The 21,406-nt window shown below is 39.3% G+C and overlaps 1 protein-coding gene across 4 annotated transcripts in view; it reads right to left on the minus strand.

Annotated features, from left to right (window-relative positions):
• rbms3 (RNA binding motif single stranded interacting protein 3) overlaps window positions 1–19,369 on the minus strand; it is a 958,643-nt gene extending 939,274 nt beyond the window's left edge. Inside the window, exon 1 of one of the 4 annotated variants that reach the window (XM_062958203.1) lies at window positions 18,890–19,369. In XM_062958203.1, the coding sequence (XP_062814273.1) occupies window positions 18,890–19,036 (147 nt within the window). In that variant the 5' untranslated portion in view covers window positions 19,037–19,369. The remainder of the gene's footprint in view (window positions 1–18,889) is intronic. The other 3 variants (XM_062958201.1, XM_062958202.1, XM_062958204.1) reach the window with 3 other exon arrangements.
• Between the last annotated feature and the right edge of the window lie 2,037 nt (window positions 19,370–21,406).

Genomic DNA, 21,406 nt, shown 5'->3' on the forward strand with positions numbered 1-21,406 from the left:
ACCACTACAGCATGCTAGCTCTCTAGGTTGGTGGAGTCATTGAAAATCCAGGACAGTAATATCATGATCTAGCCATATATGGTGCTGGGAAACTGCCTTCTACAAGAGGTAGACTTGTAGATAAACATGGATAAACTATTTAAATCCACCCATCCAATGTAGGATTTCATTCATGACTAATGTTATTTCCAGGAGATGGATTTTAAAATCCCTTACCTTCTAAAATCCCTATTCCACATTCCCATTTTTTCTGTGCATCCTTTTATGCTATTGATTTTGGATATTTCATTCTTCTCTGTCAATCTGAGATTTTGCAGACCCACCTACCAGAAGGTCTCATATAATGTTTGGAAGCCTGGTTCAACACTCAAATCTGCTTTTATAACAGATCAAGCAATCCAGTATCTGGGAAGTAGCCACAGAGATTATTACTCCTCCACCGTGAGACCATGTTTGGGCCTTCACTGTAATACTAATCCAGTGCAGGTGCTACGCTCTGAAGGATAGCTAAGATAGCAGTATGCTCCTTGGATATACATCAAATTCTGGGTGATCATAATGATTTACATCCATAAATGTCTGCTTATTGAACTACAAATGACATATCACCATACATATTAAAGTGCCTGTTATCATATCCAAAATCTTTGTTTTTTGTAGATGTACTTGATCTCCTATACTAGTTTCCATTCTGACATTTTGCACCAACTTAAGTCTTTGTGAAAAATGAAGTAATATAATAATAATAATAATAATAATAATAATAATAATAATAATAATATAACAACAACATTATTTTTGTATCCTGCCCCATCTCCCCAAGGGGACTCGGGAGCGGCTAACATGGGGACCAAGCCCAACAACGTACAATAAAATACGGCAGTATAAAATGCACAGTATAAAATACAACAATATAAAAGACAGAACAATCACAACAGATTAATATATCTAAAACACAACTTCACAGAATAAAAACATGGCCGTTGAGCAGAGGCAATATCATGGCACTTCAATCCACAATCTTGGAGGAGGAATAATTATAGTAGAGGCAAATGAGACTGATTGGGATAATAGCAGGTGGGCAAGGAAATGAACCAGAGTTTTCACTGGCATGCAAGTTTAATATCAGCTCCTAAAGCTGCAAGTCAAACCCACAGAAAGTTGTGCAGTGGAATTATTCTCTTATAATCTGAATCCCCTGGGACAGAACTGTGCGGACTGGAAACAACTAGCAAGAAAAGGTAAATTACAAAAATGTGTTTGAACGTGTGCACATAAGGAGGCATATGCACGAAACTCACATTTCTGTGTAGACATGGACCTAAATCCTATCAACAGTTCTACATAAAGTAAACCCATTGGATGCTGAGTCAACATTTATGTATATATCCCACTGATTCAATTAACTAACTCTACTCTAGTAGAGGAGCCCTGGTGGCGAAGTGTGTTAAAGCACTGAGCTGCTGAACTTGCAGACCGAAAGGTCCCAGGTTCAAATCCCGGGAGCAGAGTGAACGCCCACTGTTGCTCCAGCTTCTGCCAACCTAGCAGTTCGAAAACATGCCAATGTGAGTAGATCAATAGGTACCGCTCCAGCGGGAAGGTCACGGCGCTCCATGCAGTCATGCCGGCCACATGACCTTGGAAGTGTCTAAGGACAACGCCAGCTCTTCGGCTTAGAAATAGAGATAAGCACCAACCCCTGAGGGTATAAACATATACATAAAAGTCAGACTTACTGGACTTAACGTCAGGAGAAAACCTTTACCTTACTCTAGTTAATTTTCATCAGGATTGAGATCATTTTATTTTTTATAAAAAAAAACCTCACAAATGTCTGCAGAAACCAGATGGGATGAAATTAACCTGAAAATCTAACAATGCCCACAAATATGATGTTTTGTAAGATCCATCCATTCCTATCCACTTCAGATAAATTTAGCAATTTCATAAAAAAGCCTTCCACTAAAAAAAAAAGTTGTGTTTGCATATAACAATGGAGTAACCTGCTTCCTTATGTCAGTGAGTCATGAAAAGCTGACAACATGCATAAAAAAACCCTTTTTACAATTTTAATATTTGCCCAAGGTCATCTGGTTTTACATGCATGGCTTGCATGCTTTTTCATCTAAGGAAATCCCAATTTTGAATATTAAATGCAAATCATCTGTTGATCTAAAGTTTGAGCCACCATGCAGCTCAGCAACATATGTGTTACTTCCACATTTCTGATTATCCAGATGCTTTGGTTATTCTCCCAAAGCTGTTCTGATCAGTGAAGTTGATTGTGCCTAAAGCCAAACAACCATATAGTTCTGCCTGTTGTTTTTAGAAGGTGTTTTCAAGTGTTTTTCCATGGTCATTACCGACTGAGATTGTAATGGTCCAGGCAAATAGTCTAGGAAAATAAATGATCATAGAAATAGAAGTGTTTGTTGAATTATGCTTTGTAACACAAGTCAGGTCTTTTATGTGCCTTTTCCCATAGTTCTGTTATAGCTACAGAGGGAATTTGAAGGTATTATTTTCAAATAAAAACATACCAAAAGACTCAAAGTAAAGTATCATTAAGGATATCAAATGGGCATGCCATATGTTCAAAGGACTTTGATTCCTTTTGTTAATACTAGACCATACAGTGAATATGTGTAAAATTGCTTCAGATACAGTTTTTACCAAAAGTATTAGAAAAATATCAACAGCAAGTCTTCTATAGTGTGTAAGAAATTGACTGATGCCATTGTTTGCAGTAAGCCACCTGCTCACTGTATGCAGCAATTTGGAATTCACTGGTGTATTTGAAAACCACGTATCTTCGACAAAGGAAAAGTATATCAGTCATGCACCAAAAAATTCCATGATTATACTCTATTTTGAAAGGTGGAGAGGGAAAGACCCATAGTGTGTTCCTCAGGTGCAACTGCCTCCACAAGATTACATCCATTTCTGAAAATAAATATGTCCACTAGAAGTTAATAAATCCTGTTTTCACAAAGTAAAGGCGGAACACAATCTGATCACTACTTTGTTTCCATGAACTTTATAGCACAAGGCAGCCAAACTGGCACTGAAGCTGGATTATTAAATTTGGTCCTAATACTGGTTAATGTAGGACCTTTGTTGACAGTCCCAATTGCACAATTACATGAGCATCCCATTGGTAGTCTGTCTCCTTCTCATGATTAACCTGTTCTTCACTATTGATGGGAAAAACCCATCGACAGCTCACAATCCCACAATGTTACTGTTACCTGCCTCGGCGATGGGTCCAGTCTGCTTCTGTGCCAGCATGCCAGCAGTAAAGTGATGGCTAGGGATCAGATTCTCCACAATCTCCAACTCCCCCCTCACTGTTTCAAAGCTGCCTGCTTTCTGTTTATTTTATACTCACTGTTATTTTTGCCTTTTTGTTTCTTTTTCATTAAAATAATAAAAACTATGGAGCAGCAGAAGTGCAGGAAGGCAGAGTTACAAGGTTACGCAGAAATATGAACATAGGACCACGGATTGTCAAACATGAAGAGAGATGTAAAGTTGAAGGTGAACTTCCATGTATGCCCATGCTACTTATGATAGAGAGACTGCCATAGAATAGCAGCTTTGTGCAATAAAGTCCTATATTAACCAATACTGTGATTACATTAAAATGACATTTTTCTCCACCAAATCTTTTATGAACAACACTCCTAATAATAAAGGAAACATCCCACTTATACATATCTTATGATCCTTGGTAGCTAGCACAGTTTCTTCAACCCAGGCAACTAGGAGGACAAGGCTAACTTTATCAGGCAATCTATGCTTTTCAGTCTTCATAATATTTACAGTCTTCAGACTATAAAATGAACTGACTAGCCATATTTCCCAGTGTAATGTTTTGTATGGAATAGTCCATACAACACATTGTATGGAATATGTTCATTCATAATTGTCAACCTGATGCCTTCCCCATGTACTCTACAACTATTGCCATCAAACCCAGCTACTATAATGATTTAATAGTGATTGTGCTAGTTGTAGTCCAAGACATCTAAAGGAGATCAAGTTACTTACCTGCTGCTTCATATAAAATACATATAATTTTAAATGTCACATTGCATGGCCCTAATGTTAAGCTGATATAAGATTTCCAGCTGACCAAACAAAATTGATCAAAATTCATTAGAGAGAAACACTATTCCTAGTAGTTAACAAAAAGCATTTTGTTACAGCTGAGGCCCCAAATACATTAAACTCAGTGACATCCTAATAAATGTGTTTCAAGATCATGGTACTGTATATCCAATTCAGTCTTCTTTGATTCTGCTCTTACCTCATTTTAGTTGTTTTTGCTTCCCTGCATAAGAGAACGGTTAATAACCTCCATACTGGAAGCTACGTAGTTTGATCCTAAACTTGATAGAGTATAACCACTAAACTCAGTGAGGCATGTTAGTGTTATCTATATTACATTCTATTTATTTCCATAGTATTTTAAGCATGACTAAGGCAATATTTACACCAAACTGTTATACAAGTTGGGCATCCCTTCTCTAGAATCCCAAAATACTCCAGAATTCTATATATAGTTGGATGTGATAGGGACACCTTTGCTTTCTTTTGGTTCAACATACCCAAACTTTGTTTCATGCAGAAAATAATTTAAAATATTGTATAAAGTTACCTTCACCCTATGTGAATAAGCATATATGAAATATCAGTGAATTCCATGTTTAGACTTGGGTCCCATCTCCAAGATAACTCATTACCTATTATTTTGTAAAAGTTGATATCCTGCAACAGTTTCTAAAATAAGTGAGCCATGCCTCACAGCCTCTGAGGATGCCTGCCATAGATGTGGGTGAAACGTCAGGAGAGAATACTTCTGGAACATGGCCACACAACCCGAAAGACATACAACAAGCCTGTGATCCCAGCCATGAAAGCCTTCGACAACACATTAGAATGCAGCTCCTGCATATTCATTGGCTTGTTTGTTCAGTTATATACTGTGGCTAGAGAAATCTGGCATTTTGTTAAAGAGTCTGCCCAATGGCAATAAAAGATATGGGTCTATTTCCTGCAGCTTCATTTATATACCGCATGCATTCCCGCACATGGCATTAGGGCAAAGTGTTCAATACACATTAATTTTAAACATGTTAAACTCAATACTGCCTCAGTATTGATATTTGACATTTTACATGACCCTTCTATGCAAAGAGAGAGAATACCCAGAACATGAAAGAATATACAATAATGGAATTGCCTTTTTAAGAGATATCACTCAAACATTGCGCTATTTCTAGTGACAGATTCAGCTTCAGAACATAGTTCCTATTCTCCAATGCACTTCAAACACCTTATCAATTTGTTAGGATGATATACTACATGTGTGCTAATAATGACTCCTATAAATAATTCTTGATTAGAGTTATTACGCTGTAATTCCATTTCTATGCCACTTGTATACCAGAAAAGACACTTATACTTCTCCACAGAATAAGTAAACATCATATAGTGGTCCGAGTGTTACTATCATTATTATAATTTTTTATATATCCTCTATTTTCTTCAATTTGGGATTGAAAACAGTTTACAACACATAAAAACACACACAGTTAAAATTTCCAAAAATGCAAAAGTTAAGAGATTATTAAACTATTCAAGAATTAAAACTAGTTGAAACATGAACCGTAAAAATCATAACAAAATAGCAGACAGAAAGTCCAGCACCTTGTATGCTCCATCCTCTAAACCACTTCTTCTTAAACTATGAGCCCCCTACCCTAAATGGGGTCCCCTAAGCTCTGTTGTCGAACATAACCACTCCCACACCCAATAAAAGAAAGATATAGTTCTATCCCACAGAAGTTATAGTTTCCCAAGGACAGAGGGACAAATGAATGGCAATAGCCACCATTCCTGCAGCTTCCCAGGACTAGTAGCAACCCTAACTCCATAGCCCTCAACTCCCCACCCATACATGCACTCCAGCTCAGGCGCTCAGCCTGAGCCAGTCCGCAACAGTGAACCTCCAGAGCTTCGCTGGCGATCGCCTCATGGCTTCACTCTCCCTCCCAACTAAGTTGCAACCCAAACTGCTATAATTCATCCGGCACCTCAATTTCCAGACTCTCTGCTACAAAGTATCTTCTATATTTCTTTCTCTTTTTCTCTTTTTTTCTTATACAATTATGTACATGTATGCATGGGAATGAATTAAAACAAATAAGGCAAACAACCTTCCCCACCCTACACTCAGCAATGGCGGAACTCATCTTCCTTCACCATTCTGAAACATCTGTGGTTAGCTAAACTTAACAGGCGTCCCTCGGTATCTGCGGGACTTTAAAAAACTTCAAATTTCTGACATCAGCTCAATGTTGGGGTCATGAAAAAATTGGCAACAAGCAAAGGTTTCTGAATGCCACTCATTTACACAAATCTGTTAGCAACAGCTTGTTTACAGTGGACTCTGCAGATAATGCTTCAGCAGTGCTTCATTAAAAGGAAAATCAGCCTGTTTAGCAAGTCTTTCCAATGCTGCTTTATCTTCAGTAAATATTTTATTTTATGCCTGTTTAATATACTGATATATTGAGGATCAATTAAAATTTCTTGGGCAGAAAGGGGTCCCAAGGGAGAAAAGTTTAAGAAGTCCTGCTCTAAGCCAATCAAAACAGACAGATCATCTGTCTAAGGAACAAGAGCAAAGAGAATGCCAGTCTAACCCCTCTGACAAGGGAGTTTCAAAGCCTGGGGGCAGTCAATGAGAAAGTCCTCTCTATGATCCCACCAGATGTTCCAATGGAGTCAGTGGGACAGAGAGAAGTGCCTCATCAGCAGATCTGAAAGCACATGCAGGTACCATCTTTCAGATAAACTGGACTGGGTCATGTTAGACTTGGATTATGGGAATCCAGGGTTTGCTCTACCATAGAAACATGCTGGGTGGATTTGGGTAACTTCTCCCAACTCAATGAAAGTCAATGTCATATCTCCACTGAAGAATTTTTGTGAAGAAAACCCATGATCAGGTCACTGTAAGTCAGAAACAACTTTTTTAATTGGGTTGTATAAATAGAGTATAACTATCTCCATTATATTACAGCAGTATTAAAGAAACAAGACCAATAAATACAGGTAAATACTTTTCTGGTATAGTTCAGTTTCTACTCCTTTCTAATTCCATCTTTGTCTCCTACTTATACCTTTCTCCTTATTCCCATCCCTCCCTCTGGGAACATTTGTGATTCAATTTTGGCTTTTCTTCTATTTGTTGGATTATGGATATTGTCTAATTTAGTTCCTTGTATTTTCTTTTTTTTCCCTTCACTTTGGCTATTAGTTCTTTCCCATTCAAGATCCAGTTCCCTATAGGATATCCGTTCATATATTTATTTTTCCTTTCAATGATATAATCCTGGAGCATAGTCAGCTAAATATTTGTACAATTTTTTTTATTTCCCATTTTCTGTATTCTTTCCATTCCAGAGCAACTGTTGCTTGTGCTGCTCCTATCATATATTTTATAGTGTTTTGCATGGTAAAAAACAGTTCTTTATTCAGCTGTATTTTTAGCTTAGATATTTCTTCCATTTCACCCTTTATTTTCCTATAAAATGTTTATACCTTGTCACATTCCCACCACATATGCATAAACGTTCCTGTTTCACCACATCTATACCAACATACCAGTGGCAAAGTGGCTTAAACCACTGAGCTGCTGACCTTGCTGACTGAAAGGTCAACAGTTCGAATCTGGGGAGTGGGATGAGCTTCCGCTGTTAGCCACAGCTTCTGCCAACTTAGAAGTTCGAAAACATGCAGATGTGAGTAGATCAATAGGTATTTCTCTGGCAGGAAGGTAATGGTGCTACATGCAATCATGACCTTGGAGGTGTCTATGGACAACGCTGGCTCTTCGGCTTAGAAATGGAGATGAGCACCAACCCCAGAATCTGACACAACTAGATTTAATGTCAAGGGGAAACCTTTACCTTTACTAATTTTGTTGTGTTTTTGGTATTTCCTTAATTCTTAGATGTTTACATTTTTTAAATTGAGTTAATCCAAAAATCAGTTCCATAGTACCACAAAAGGAAAGCGGTGGACATTTTGCATCCACATCATGTTTTCCAAAAGCTTTCTGTTGTTGAATGTTTGTTGTTGGACTAACAAGTTTCTTTAATGGCTTCAGACAGGCACAAACCACAAAACATGTTCTCTTATGATTTCTAATGTGCTGTTAGCAACCATTACTTATACAACAAAGTGCAAGGAAAAAAATGTATCAGAAAGATGTAAAATTGTCAAAAGATCCAAAAATTCAAACCTTTTATCTATATGAATGTGTGAAAGCAAGAGGTTATAGATCACATCTAAAGATACTTCTACTCTGATAGCAGTAGTCTTTATAAGGATAGAATTCTTCCATCAATAAAAGGCCATCAGATAAGCTTTGGCTATAACCAGAAATATACCAGTAGTCTGGATTGTCCTCAGTATTCCTATCAGCATTGTGCATTGATTCTACAATGATTGACGGTGGAGACCTATGAAGAAACACACTCATTTGAAAACATTAAGCCACACTGAATTTGTTCCCATTTGCTTTCATGACTGAGCCCAGTAATTATTTTTTTATGTTTGCTTTGACAGCTTTCAATTGGGGGATTTCTATTGGGTGGTTTCTAGCCCTACTAGCCAAAAGGCATTGGCAAACTGTTTAGCCGTGCTGTTTAGCAGATTTGCCATAGTCAGAAAAACAATGGAAAATGCAATAGAAAGTACCAAAGAGTTATGGTTGAAATACTTCTGAAAGACAACTTCAAGACCACCATAGAAAGCAATGCATAAAAGAGGACATTTTCCTGATAGCTGTTAATCTGAAGGCACATTTAGTTTCAAGTCAAGGAAAAATAATTTTAATCCTCATCAAAAATGCTATGTTGAAGGCTGACAATATAAATTCAAATAAAATAATAACTTAAAATATTCTGAATAGTGCTCCTCAACTAATACCGATTGATGCATTAAGCAGTCAGAGCTTTAAGAACCTTCTTTTTGTCCTTATTCCTTCCTTCCTATGTATGTCTCTGTCTTACTCTTTCTCTGCAAGCATTTATACTGAACCGTACAGGTATTCCATTTCAATGGGATGATAAATATCCAGACAGCATGGAAGCAATTTAAAACCCCAGGAAAACTTTCATATGTGATACCACTATGCCCATTTGACTCACTTCCATGAATTTTATGTCATATGGATGTTGTTCATACAGAAGGAAATGTGGAAGAAGAACTGAATGTCAGATTCAACCAATGTGGATACTACATTGGGAGCCTATTTAGAACATTTTCATTTTGAGCTGCATGTGTGAAAAAGATCCTAATTGGCTCAGTAGAAACATAAAAGACATAAAATCCTCCCACTACTACAGCACAAATGGTTCCAAAAGCACGGATGTAGTCAAATTCTGTATACTAATTGATGATTGTTGCTGTAAACCACAGGTCTCTTCCATGGTGGGCACAGAGTTCTTGGGTTATGGTTTTCATGATTTCTGAAGAGAAATGGCAATTTTCAAAAGAAAAATACCTCTGGAATATGCACATATCAAACTGCAGAGCCAAAAATGCCATATAGTATCCTAGTACTAAAGAACCAACATATTCGAGTCAAAGTTGAAACTTATTGTTTGGAAGTGAATATCATGACTAAAATTTTTCCTGCTGGGAACACTCTGCTCAAACAGCCTTAAGAATTGGTGTTCCTCAGTGTCAAATACACACATTATCTTCAACGTGTAACTTGCAGTTATGCTAGGGTTTGTTTTTCTTTACTCAAAGTGAATGTGGAGACCCAGGTCAGGACCTCCACTTTGATTAAATTGGAGGTGTTCTCATCTTCACCACATGCCCTTTGGATAGGAAACATACCAAGGGACAGTAGCCTATTGTTAGTCCCAACTGGATTTGTTTTATGGAATCAACAGACGTTATCTCTGTGCAGACTCACTATTCACTGTGTCTACTCAACTTGGGTCTGGCAAATAAGCTGTAGTCAAAAGTTTAATGGGAAATCACTTGAGAAACCTAGTCTCATTAGATCTCTGTAAAGGTTTCCCCTGTTTTCACATTGATGTTTCTTATGAACTATTTCCAGTAAGGTGGTATATAAATAAAGAAGAAAAATGGACCTGATCTTCATCATCATTCCTTAACTGTATTTATTCCATTCTACTCTTTATAACATCTCATAGTTTGATTTTTGATTTTTTGATCCATGCACTCAACAGACAGGAAATGGTACAAAATTTTTCATGTTCTAACTTGCAATATACACATTGAGCTGTGAATTTGTCCCACCAAACCTATGTAGGACCACACTTTGGAGATATATTTCTCTTCATTTCTAAAAACAGTGTCTCAAGGACAGGGGAGAGTGTGTAAATGATATAATTATAGCTGAGATATCAATAGAAAATCTGGGGCAAACTACCTTCCCCCAACCAAACATATCAGCTAGGGGGTCTGAGTAAAGATAACATGAAATAAGCCCCAGCCCAGCCCATTATATGATAAAAGGGACTAAAATTATTAACAATCATAAACAAGGCTTCTAAGTCATCCTTTCCTAATATTATTTCCAACCGTACAGGGTATCAGTACAATCTATTTCTCTTGTATGCACACATACAAATACATAGAGATATACTTCACATTTCTGAACATTTCACTCAGAGAATCTATTTTAATGAGATCTCAACATTACAATCACATTTTCTGCACTCGCCCCAGGAACCACCATCGATGTGAGTGGCTTTTCAAGCTTCATCCCCTTATTGATCATTTGACTGAAAAAAAAATACAAGCAGCTGTTCACTCTCAGCATGCTACTGCAATTCTTTTTAGGGATCAAATAATTTTCAAATACTGTATTTATTAGTTGCCTTTCAGAATTCCCTAACATTGTATGAGACTTGACAAAATCAGGATGCAGTCTTTCAACCAAGTCTCTCTGCTACATTGCCTTAATAATCTCAATTTAAAAGAATTCAGAAACAGGTCCTTTACCATCTCCAGCCTCAGCCTGCTGAAACAGTTCTGTTATAACCTTTCTTCTTCCTAGTTAGTAGATGCTTTCAAAAGCAGCTTTCCAAGATTCAGGAACAAAACTGATTCTGGGAGGGAAATAAAGGGAAGTAGTATAAAAATAATACACAAAAAACAAATAAAATATGCCCTGTGCACTCACAGACAACTAAAGCTTGCACAATTCTGTGTGTATCTGCTTAAAAGTACTGATAATTAAGTTCCACTAAGTTCAAAAATATTTTACATATCTAGGTATATATGTACATGATCAATGTTTCAATTATTTTCATTTGTGAGATTAAAAAAAGAAATGTTCTCAGATAGGATTCCAGTACAATTTGCCAAAATATATTTTCTAAGAAATGACAGACAATCAGAGAATCAAGTGCAAGTGGAAATGGCTGATATAGGGTTCAGGACAATATACTCTGTTCCCAAAATAGAGAAAACCATTCTCAACTAGTATTGTTAGTAGATTTTAAATTTTGTTTAATTTAAGATTAGAAGCAAGTTTCAGCTCAACTTCATTTTTGAGCTAATTGAGAGATAAATAGTTCTAGCTCTATTCTGGCTGGCCTGTTCTGTGCAGCCCCAATATGTTAAAAGCTTGTCAAAGTTGATTTGGGGAAATGCTATTCTCCAAATTCACTGACCAACTCAAGAAAGAGTACTCTTGCATGCCCCAATCCATCTGATAAATTACTCAGCCTCTCTATATCACCAGGAATATCTGGATCTAACTAAATATGTTTTGTAGAGCTGGTCCTCTGGCTGAAAGCCATCTGTTTGTCATAGCATGTGCTTTTTCTAAGTATCTTACATTTAGCATGCTGCCTTTTGTAGTACAAAAAATTGGCCTTAAATTGCAATTCTGGTTGTTGGGGCACCTAACTGCAAAATTCCCACTACTGCATAGAAAGAGGTTAATTGCAGGGCATATGAATTCCCCTTAACATCTAATTTGACTCTCAGAATAGACTCTGACTGCAAAGCCCTAGTGCTTTGCTATCTGTGCCTTCAGCAGAATTTGCATTTAGAAAGAACAAAATCTGTTGTTCTGCAAACGCTGTTCTTCAGCTTCAGGGATTGGAGTGTGGAGTGGAGGCAGAAGATACCCAAGCAAACACCTGACATTATAGAAAGAGGGAGAGTCTTTAATATGGTTCCTAAATCTGAAGATTTTTTATTTCAGTTTGGAAACTTTCCTGAACCTGCAGAAATACTTGGTTTTCATCTGTCAAGCTCTGACACTTCCTGTTTCAGAGGCCAACATTTACTTGCCACATCAAGGACAGATACCCAACACTTTCATAGAGAAATCTAGTTTACAAGAAAGACTCATATTTGTTTTCTTACTGATATGCTAATCTTCTGAATGAAGAACATTTCAATAATGATAATGAGGAGAAAGAGAACACCAGTCAAAAATCCAAACGTAATTCCTGAACTATAATAATAATAATAATAAAACTTTATTTATACCCCGCCACCATCTCCCCAACGGGGACTCGGGGCGGCTTACATGGGGCCATGCCCAGAACAGTACAATATAGCAAAATATAAAACAACATATCATAATACAATTAAACAATACAATAAATAATCATGTACAATGCAACACTATATATATATATATATATATATATATATATATATATATATATAACAGGGCAGGCCGCATGAGACACTTAGTTAAAACTTGGGGTGAGAAAAGGATAAGAATACAACCACGGAGAACAGGGACATAAGATAAAAAACAATCTAGAGGATAGATGTTGGGGGAGTAACAAAAGAAGTGTGTAATAGTTACTCTCCGAAAGCACATCGGAAAAGCCAGGTTTTTAAATCTTTCCTGAAGGCTAAAAGAGTGGGGGCTTGCCTGATTTCGATGGGCAGTGAGTTCCATAAACGGGGGGCCACAGCAGAAAAGGCCCTCTCCCTTGTTCCCACAAGGCGGGTCTGGGATACAGGCAGTGGCGACAGAGGGGCCTCCCCTGATGATCGAAGAGATCGGGCAGGTTTATGGCAGGAGATACGGTCACGAAGGTAGGTGGGTCCCAAACCGTTTAGGGCTTTATAAATGATGGTCTGCACCTTGAATTGGGATCGGAAAGTGAACGGCAGCCAGTGGAACTCCTTAAACAGGGGAGTGGATCTCTCCCTGTAACTCGCCCCCGTTATTAATCTGGCAGCCGAGCGTTGGACCAGTTGTAATTTCCAACTATGACCTAAAATGGCATATTCCAGGAAGATGACTATTCCACAATTTTGTTAAATGTGCATTCCGGCTCTGAGAATTGCATTTGAATTCTAGAGACTGTGAAATTGGAGAACAAATTCCATACCTTCTTCATTTCACTCTTCCATTTATGACATGTCAATATCTCACTGTAGCATAACTACCTTATATATTGAACTACAGGTCGATCTCAAGGATAAGTAGAGGGCAGGTTTTGAGCCCCAAATTATAGAATTTGCAATTGCTATAACCCATGAAAAAACCAAGGGTAAATCTTGGGGGGGGGGGGCATCTAACAAACCTTTTCCTCTCCTTTAAAATGCATAGATGGGACATACTTAGGAAGAGCAAAGGAGAAGAATGGGATAAGATCTGTTTATTTAAGGAGTTACAATGAGAGGGGGAAGAGATATACATAACACTGCAGTATTCTATATAGGTTGTGCCATTTATTAGTATTCCTGAGTGTTGATATGTATATTGTACTTTGTGATCTTACACACTTTTTAATTACAGTAGAGTCTCACTTATCCAAGCTAAACAGGCCGGCAGAATCTTGGATAAGCAAATATCTTGGATAATAAGGAGGGATTAAGGAAAAGCCTATCAAACATCAAATTAGGTTATGATTTTACAAATTAAGCACCAAAACATCATGTTATAAAACAAATTTGACAGAAAAAGTAGTTCAATACACAGTAATGTTATGTTGTAATTACTGTATTTACGAATTTAGCACCAAAATATTATGATATATTGAAAACATTGACTACAAAAATGGCTTGGATAATCCAGAACCTTGGATAAGTGATTCTTAGATAAGTGAGACTCTACTGTACTATTTTAGCATTACATTTTTTGGCGGGGGGGTGTGTCTTTTTTTCAGTCCTCTTCATTCTATGGGATCTCTTACATTTTTGGAGACTCTTCCCTCCTTTGCTTTGTTCTCTTTGGCTTGTGACAGAGTTGACTCTAGGGCTTACTATTCCCAGATGATAAAAGCACAGAACAGTCATCTCAGTGTTGTATGTCATAGGATTATGATGAGGGTGACACAGATTGCAGCCAGTCTTTCAACAAACTGAAGAAAAGCAGTATTTCTGTGAATACTTGCATACATTAAGATACATGTTCAAGGTGAAAACCCCCCACTGATATTTCAAACTAAATTTTAAAAACAGAGGTGCCATGGGATAATTATGGATTGCCCATAATCAGCGTTTAATAAGGTATCCTAAAATGCATAGCAGTAGTGTTATTGTAATGTATCGAAAATTGCCTAAGAATTTTCCCTTTACTCACAATCCCAAACCAGAGAGTTCTCTAAGCAATGAAGAACGGAAGATCAGTTGTGACATCATGGGGGCGAGTATGTATTCAGTTAAAGGCCACACTTGAGAAAAGGTGCAATTCTCTTTCTTTCAAGATCCTGCTCATAAACATAACATAAAACCCATCTTATGTGCATGTTTTTAATTAGCTATAAATCTGGTTGAGCATCCCCATTGTCTTATTTCACTTGCAGACATGCATTATGTGACTTCCTGCTAGAGGCTGCTAGTAAAACATTAGGCAGAAGGTAGAGTGCATCTAGAACTACTGATCATGAATTTCTGCTGATGGCAACCTTTTGCAGTGCTGAAGGTGTTGGCACAGCTGCCATAGATTCCAGTGGTCTCTCTTGCTGTGTACTTTAATCAGTGTATACAAGCTAATATTTGAGGTATGAGTTTAAAATTCTCCACTGAAAGTGTTTATGGGCCTTGAATCATCAAAACCTACTAGAGAGGCAAACATCCAGCTAAGCAAACTGTTGATAATGGTACAATTAAAATTAGCAATCTTTCTTTGAAATGGCTGACAGCATATTTCAACCTGACACATGCATTGGACTATGGCTGAATCTGCATTGCCATATAATGCAGTTTGAACCAGCCTCTTGAGGCCAGGGTACAGATCTCTACTCTCAGCCATAAACATGCACTGGGTGACCTTGAGCAAGTAAATCAAAAATGACTTGAGGGCACACAACAACAACAACAATAACATAGGGCAGAAAAAATTGCAGTCTTGCCTAGCTTATACTAATCACTTCTAATCAGCTTTTGAAAAAATAGGAAAAGGAAATCTTTTGTTATTCAAATTGCACCAATGTTACAAAGTAGCCAAGAAGTCTAAGTACATAAGAACTGAATGCAGTATTGGCAACAAACTGCCTGTAGTGTGAGAAGTTGAGTGAATTGTGCCTTTTCTAAGTACAGTAGAGTCTCACTTATCCAACACTTGCTTATCAAACGTTCTGGATTATCCAACGCATTTTTGTAGTCAATGTTTTCAATATATCATGATATTTTGGTGCTAAATTCGTAAATACAGTAATTACTACATAGCATTACTGCATATTGAACTACTTTTTCTGCCAAATTTGTTGTCTAACATGATGTTTTGGTGCTTAATTTGTAAAATCATAACCTAATTTGATGTTTAATAGGCTTTTCCTTAATGCCTCCTTATTATCCAACATATTTGCATTTTTGTAGTCAATGTTTTCAATATATCGTGATATTTTGGTGCTAAATTCGTAAATACAGTAATTACTACATAGCATTACTGCATATTGAACTACTTTTTCTGCCAAATTTGTTGTCTAACATGATGTTTTGGTGCTTAATTTGTAAAATCATAACCTAATTTGATGTTTAATAGGCTTTTCCTTAATGCCTCCTTATTATCCAACATATTCGCTTATCCAACATTCTGCCGGCCCGTTTATGTTGGATAAGTGAGACTCTACTGTATTATAGAAATCTGTTGCCCTAAAATGTTTTTGCATAGTGTTTATTCACACAGCACTGCTAGTGGACAGGATACAATCTATACAGAGAAACTAGAATTTACTATGCAAGGGTTGTTTGCCCTTCTGTTTGGTCTCCCTTTGCACACTTCCAGAAACCACATTCAGGAAGATGACTATCTCATGGGACTCTTTCAAATACAGTATTATGATGCTATGATGCCTCTTTCACTGCCACAGCAATATCTATTGATAGACACTAGAAAATTCTGGCTAAGCATTCTAACAACACTTTTTAAACTTCAAATCCCAGGATTCCATAAGATGTTACCATAACTAGGAAACTGCAATTAAAGTGTTACAGTATACCTTACCTACCTATATTATACTGCATCACTTAGAAGCCAAGTTAACTAAATGGCTAATTTGTGCTTTGACCATGCAAAAAAAATAAATAACTTGCTAACATGAAAAAAGAAAGACTGCACCAAATGAATAGACTCAACCAAGGAGCCAAGGCCCTGATTCTGCAAGATCTGAACAGAGTTATTGATTATACCCTGTTTCTCTGAAAATAAGACATCCTCAGAAAATAAGACCTAGTAGAGATTTTGCTGAATTGCTAAATATAAGACCTCCCCTGAAAGTAAGACCTAGCAAAGTTTTTGTTTGGAAGCATGCACACTGAACGGAACACCAGAGCATGCAGGATTGGTAAATGTATGGACCATAGATTTACCATGGAAATAATGGTAGTAACAAGAAATTATTGTTAGGATTCACAGTTTGGCTGGTTATGCTTGTTTGTAATGACAATTACTGTACAGTATATAATAAATATTCATTTTTTTAGTTCAACAATAAATGTGAATTCTTCTTCATGGAAAAATAAGACATCCCCTGAAAATAGGACCTAGCACATATTTGGGAGCAAAAATTAATATAAGACACTGTCTTATTTTCGGGGAAACAGGCTAGGTTGACTTTGAGGTCATCTATACTGTATCCATAAGTCAATGTCAACTTGACAGCGGTTAACAATAATAGTACAGTATGAAGGGCTCTTAATGTCATAGGTGTCCTCCACAGAATGATCAATCATTGTAGTTATCAGTATAGGAAAACAAAGTATCTGCTGCAAGCCATCGTTCCAGTTTTGGCCTATACCTTAATAAACTGGCACTAATAAATATGAATGGAAAGAATAGCAGGCCCACAAACAAGACCAATGGGTTTGCTAACAATCAAATTAGAGATTAATTCTCCTGCAAACAAATGACATGATGGAGAGAGTATAATGTCATTTTTAATTGGTGACGAACCCAGGTAGCTGAAGATCTACCAACAGCAAGGAAAGCCAGGCTGGGTCATTCCTCTACTAAAATTGAATTTTCCAACTGTTTGATTAATACTAACAATAATAAAAACAATAAGGTAAAGGCAATGGTTTTCCCCTGACATTAAATCTAGTCATATCTGACTCTGGGGGTTGGTGCTCATCTCCATTTCTAAGCTGAAGAGCCAGTGTTGTCCGTAGACTCCTCCAAGGTCATGTGTCCGGCATGACTGCATGGAGCGCTGTCACCTTCCTGCCAGAGCGGTACCTATTGATCTACTCACATTTGCATGTTTTTAATTGCTAGGTTGGGAGAAGCTGGGACTAACAGAGGGAGCTCACCCCGCTCCCTGGATTTGAACCATCAACCTTTCAATCAGCACCTCAGCAGTTTAACCCACTGCGACACGGGAACTCTGAACAACAACAACAATTGTATTACCCAACTCTCCTTGCAGCTCGAGGCAGGGTACAACATGATTAAAACATAAAATCATAGAATTAGAAGAGACCACATGGGCCATCTAGTCCAGCTCCCTGCCATGGAGGAAAAGCACAAAGTACCCCTGACAGATGGCCATCCAGCTTCTGATTAAAAGCATCCAAGGAAGAAGCTCCCACCATACTCGGAGGCAGAGAGATTAAAAAACAAGACTATTAACATACATATAACAAGAGACACACTTAAAACTTAATAGTCCAAATCTGAAGCAGTCAATCACCATAAGCAAGGATGAGGAAGGTGCGGGGGACAGAGCGCTATATCCCAGAATATCAAGGCAGAACATCCCACATTATCTGAGTGTGGACTCAGATAACCCAATTCAAAGCAGATATTGTGGGATTTTCTGCCTTTATATTCTAGGATATAGGGTTGTGTGGAAGGGCCCCTCGTCTCCCTGAACACAGATACAGTCCATTCTAGTTCTGTATTCAATCCGTGCAACACAGCATATCCACAACGCAGCAGAGGAGGGAGCCTCCAGCCCTTTTTAAATCAAACTTTGGAGTCAGCATTTTTTCGCCTGCCTCTTTTTTTCCTCTCGATTTCAACCAGGCTCTAGATCCGGAACAACGTACCAACATCCCTTGCAGGAAGAAGAGGGGAGATGCTGAGGTTTATCCACAAATACACACACACTCATTTCCTCTCCTCTTTCTAACAAGTGTCCCTTTAACTCTTCGCCACCCGCTTCGTCCCGAAACAGCCTGGACGCAGTTTAATGTCCTTTGGAGAGGAGGCCAAACGCCCCCCAGAAGGACAGACACGCTTCCCCGTTGAGGAGGGGGATAATAAGAGATCCGCGCGAAGGGGGCTAGGAAAGAAGGGCGCCAAACCAGGGTTCGCTTCTCAATGCCAGATGGGTTTTTTCCCAGGCAGAGGATGTTCTCCCACCCGCCTGGGAGGGAAGGAGGGGCCGCGGAGTTGGGGACCGACCTTTTTGTCTTCTTTCTCGCCGCTCTGCCTCTTCTTCTCCGGCGGCTGAGGCGACTGCGGCGCGCCCTCCTCCTCCTCCTCCTCGCCGCCGCCTCTTTCCCGCCCCGCCTGGGCGTCCTCCTCTGCCTCAACTCCCTTCACCTCCATCTTCCCCTCCTGGCGAGCCCAGGAGAAGACTTCCCGCCAAACCCACGGCGCCTTTTCTCCCACGGGAGACGTCCTCCTCCTCTTTCCTCTCCCCAACTGAGTGGAAGAGAAAACGCAGCCCAGGAAGGAAGCGTCCTCCCTCACACGAGGAGGGCTTTGTGCCTCCGCCTCTGCTTCTTCGCCCGCACGCGCCGTGCGCTGAGCCTCGAGGGCGCGCCGTGGCCTTCAGCCGCCCCCTCGCAATGAATGGCACGGAGCCGGGCTTTGGGCGACAGAGAGATTCCCGCCTCCTCCTCGCTCCCTCTCTCCCTCTCCCTCTCTCTCTGTGTGTCAACCCACCCCACGAATGGTGGACTTGGACTTGGTCGTACTCTTTCAGTGTCCCGGCAAGAATAAATTGTCTATTTCCACACACAAATACAAAAAGGACGAGGGGAAAGCAAGGAAGGAGATGTCGAAGAGGTGACAAGGAGTGTCCTCCTCAGCCTCGCCCTACTCTCTTTTACACTATGAGGAAGGAGGCGAGGATGGACTTCGTGGTGCTCTTTTAGCCCCTTCCACACAGCTAGATAAAATCCCACATTACCTGCTTTGAACTGGAATATATGCCAGTGAGGACTCAACCCAGTACAAAGCAGATATTGTGGAATTTTCTGCCTGATATTCTGGGTTTTATAGCTGTGTGGAAAGGCCCGCACATTACCTGCTTTGAATTGGGATATGTGGCAGTGAGGACTCAGATAACCCAGAGCCCTCCCACACAGACATATAACCTAGAATTTCAAAGCAGAAGAATAACCCACAATATCAGCTTTGAATTGGGTTATCTGAGTAAGGTAAAGGTTTCCCCTGACGTTAAGTCCAGTCGTGTCTGACTCTGGGGGTTGGTGCTCATCTCCATTTCTAAGCCGAAGAGCCGGCGTTGTCCGTTGACACCTCCAAGGTCATAACTGCATGGAGCGCCATTACCTTCCCGCCAGAGCGGTACCTATTGATCTACTCACATTGGCATGTTTTCGAACTGCTAGGTTGGCAGAAGCTGGAGCTAACAGCGGGCGCTCACTCCGCGCCTCGGGTTTGAACCTGGGACCTTTCGGTCTGCAAGTTCAGCAGCTCAGCGCTTTAACACACTGCGCCACTGAGTCCACACTACCATATATCCCAGTTCAAAGCAGATAATGTGGGATTTTATTCAGCTGTGTGGAAGGGACCCCTGTTCAAAGCAGATATTGTGGGATCCTCTCTCTCTCTCTCTCTCCCTCCCTCCCTCTCTCACCGCGCTATTCTTCTCCACCTCTCCCACCTTGCTTGATTTCCCGCCTCTTATTTCCTCTTCGCTGAGGCAGCCCCTCACAAAGTTAAGGCAAGGAGGGCGGGAGAAGCTCTCCCCAAAACTGAGGAGAGAAGCGGGAACGCGAGGAAAAGTGAAACCGCCTCTTGTCTTCCTTCTGGGGCCCCTTCCACACAGCTGAATAAAATACCACATTTTCTCCTTTGAACTCTGTGGACTCAGATAATCCAGTTCAAAGCAGATATTGTGGGATTTTCTGCCTTGATATTCTGGGTTATATGGCTGTGTGGAAGGGCCCTGGGTCTTTTCCCCTTGACAGAAGAAAGGCAGCCTTCAGACACAGAAGAGCTGCTCTTCATGGCAAGCTGGACTATAAGGGAGGCAAATGTGTAGCTTTTCCTGAGGAAACACATCCCTTCTTTCTTGTTTCCCTCTCCTGAGTTTTCTTTTAAGGGCCCACAAAATCTGCTTTGAACTGGGTTATCTATGTCCACACTCAGTTAATGTGGGATTTTCTGCCTTAATATTCTAGGATATAGGGCTGTGTGGAAGGGCTCCAAATCTCCTCTCGCATCTCTCTGGTTATAATATGCACAACTACAGCTTCCTTTCTAGACATGTGGTACACAACTTGCACACATAACCTGACTTTATGCAATTAAAAATATTTTTTTGCATGAAACAAAATTTAGGTATGTGTTGTTGAAATCTTTCATGGCTGGAATCACTGTGAGTTTTCCAGGCTGTATGGCCATGTTCCAGAAGCATTCTCTCCTGACGTTTCATATTACTGGAGAACACAGAAATGCTGGGCCACTCTCACGACAACCATGTCACACTACACAGAGAAGCCATTGAAATCCACAATTTTAACAGAAAGTTGGAAACCATGAAAATGAACAAAATCTGGCTTCCAGTATTTTTTAAAAAATCAAAAAATCAGGACAGTAAATAAAAAACACCACTAAGAAAACAGGGGAATCTCAGGCAGGAAACAAACAGTGCCAGTTAACACCTCCCAACAAAGGATTCCCTAAGGCAGGAAGCAGCCAGTCTTTGAAGCTGCAAGGCCATTCAAT

Source organism: Anolis carolinensis, chromosome 6 (assembly GCF_035594765.1).
Source record: "Anolis carolinensis isolate JA03-04 chromosome 6, rAnoCar3.1.pri, whole genome shotgun sequence".
Classification (NCBI taxonomy): Eukaryota; Metazoa; Chordata; class Lepidosauria; order Squamata; family Dactyloidae; genus Anolis; species Anolis carolinensis.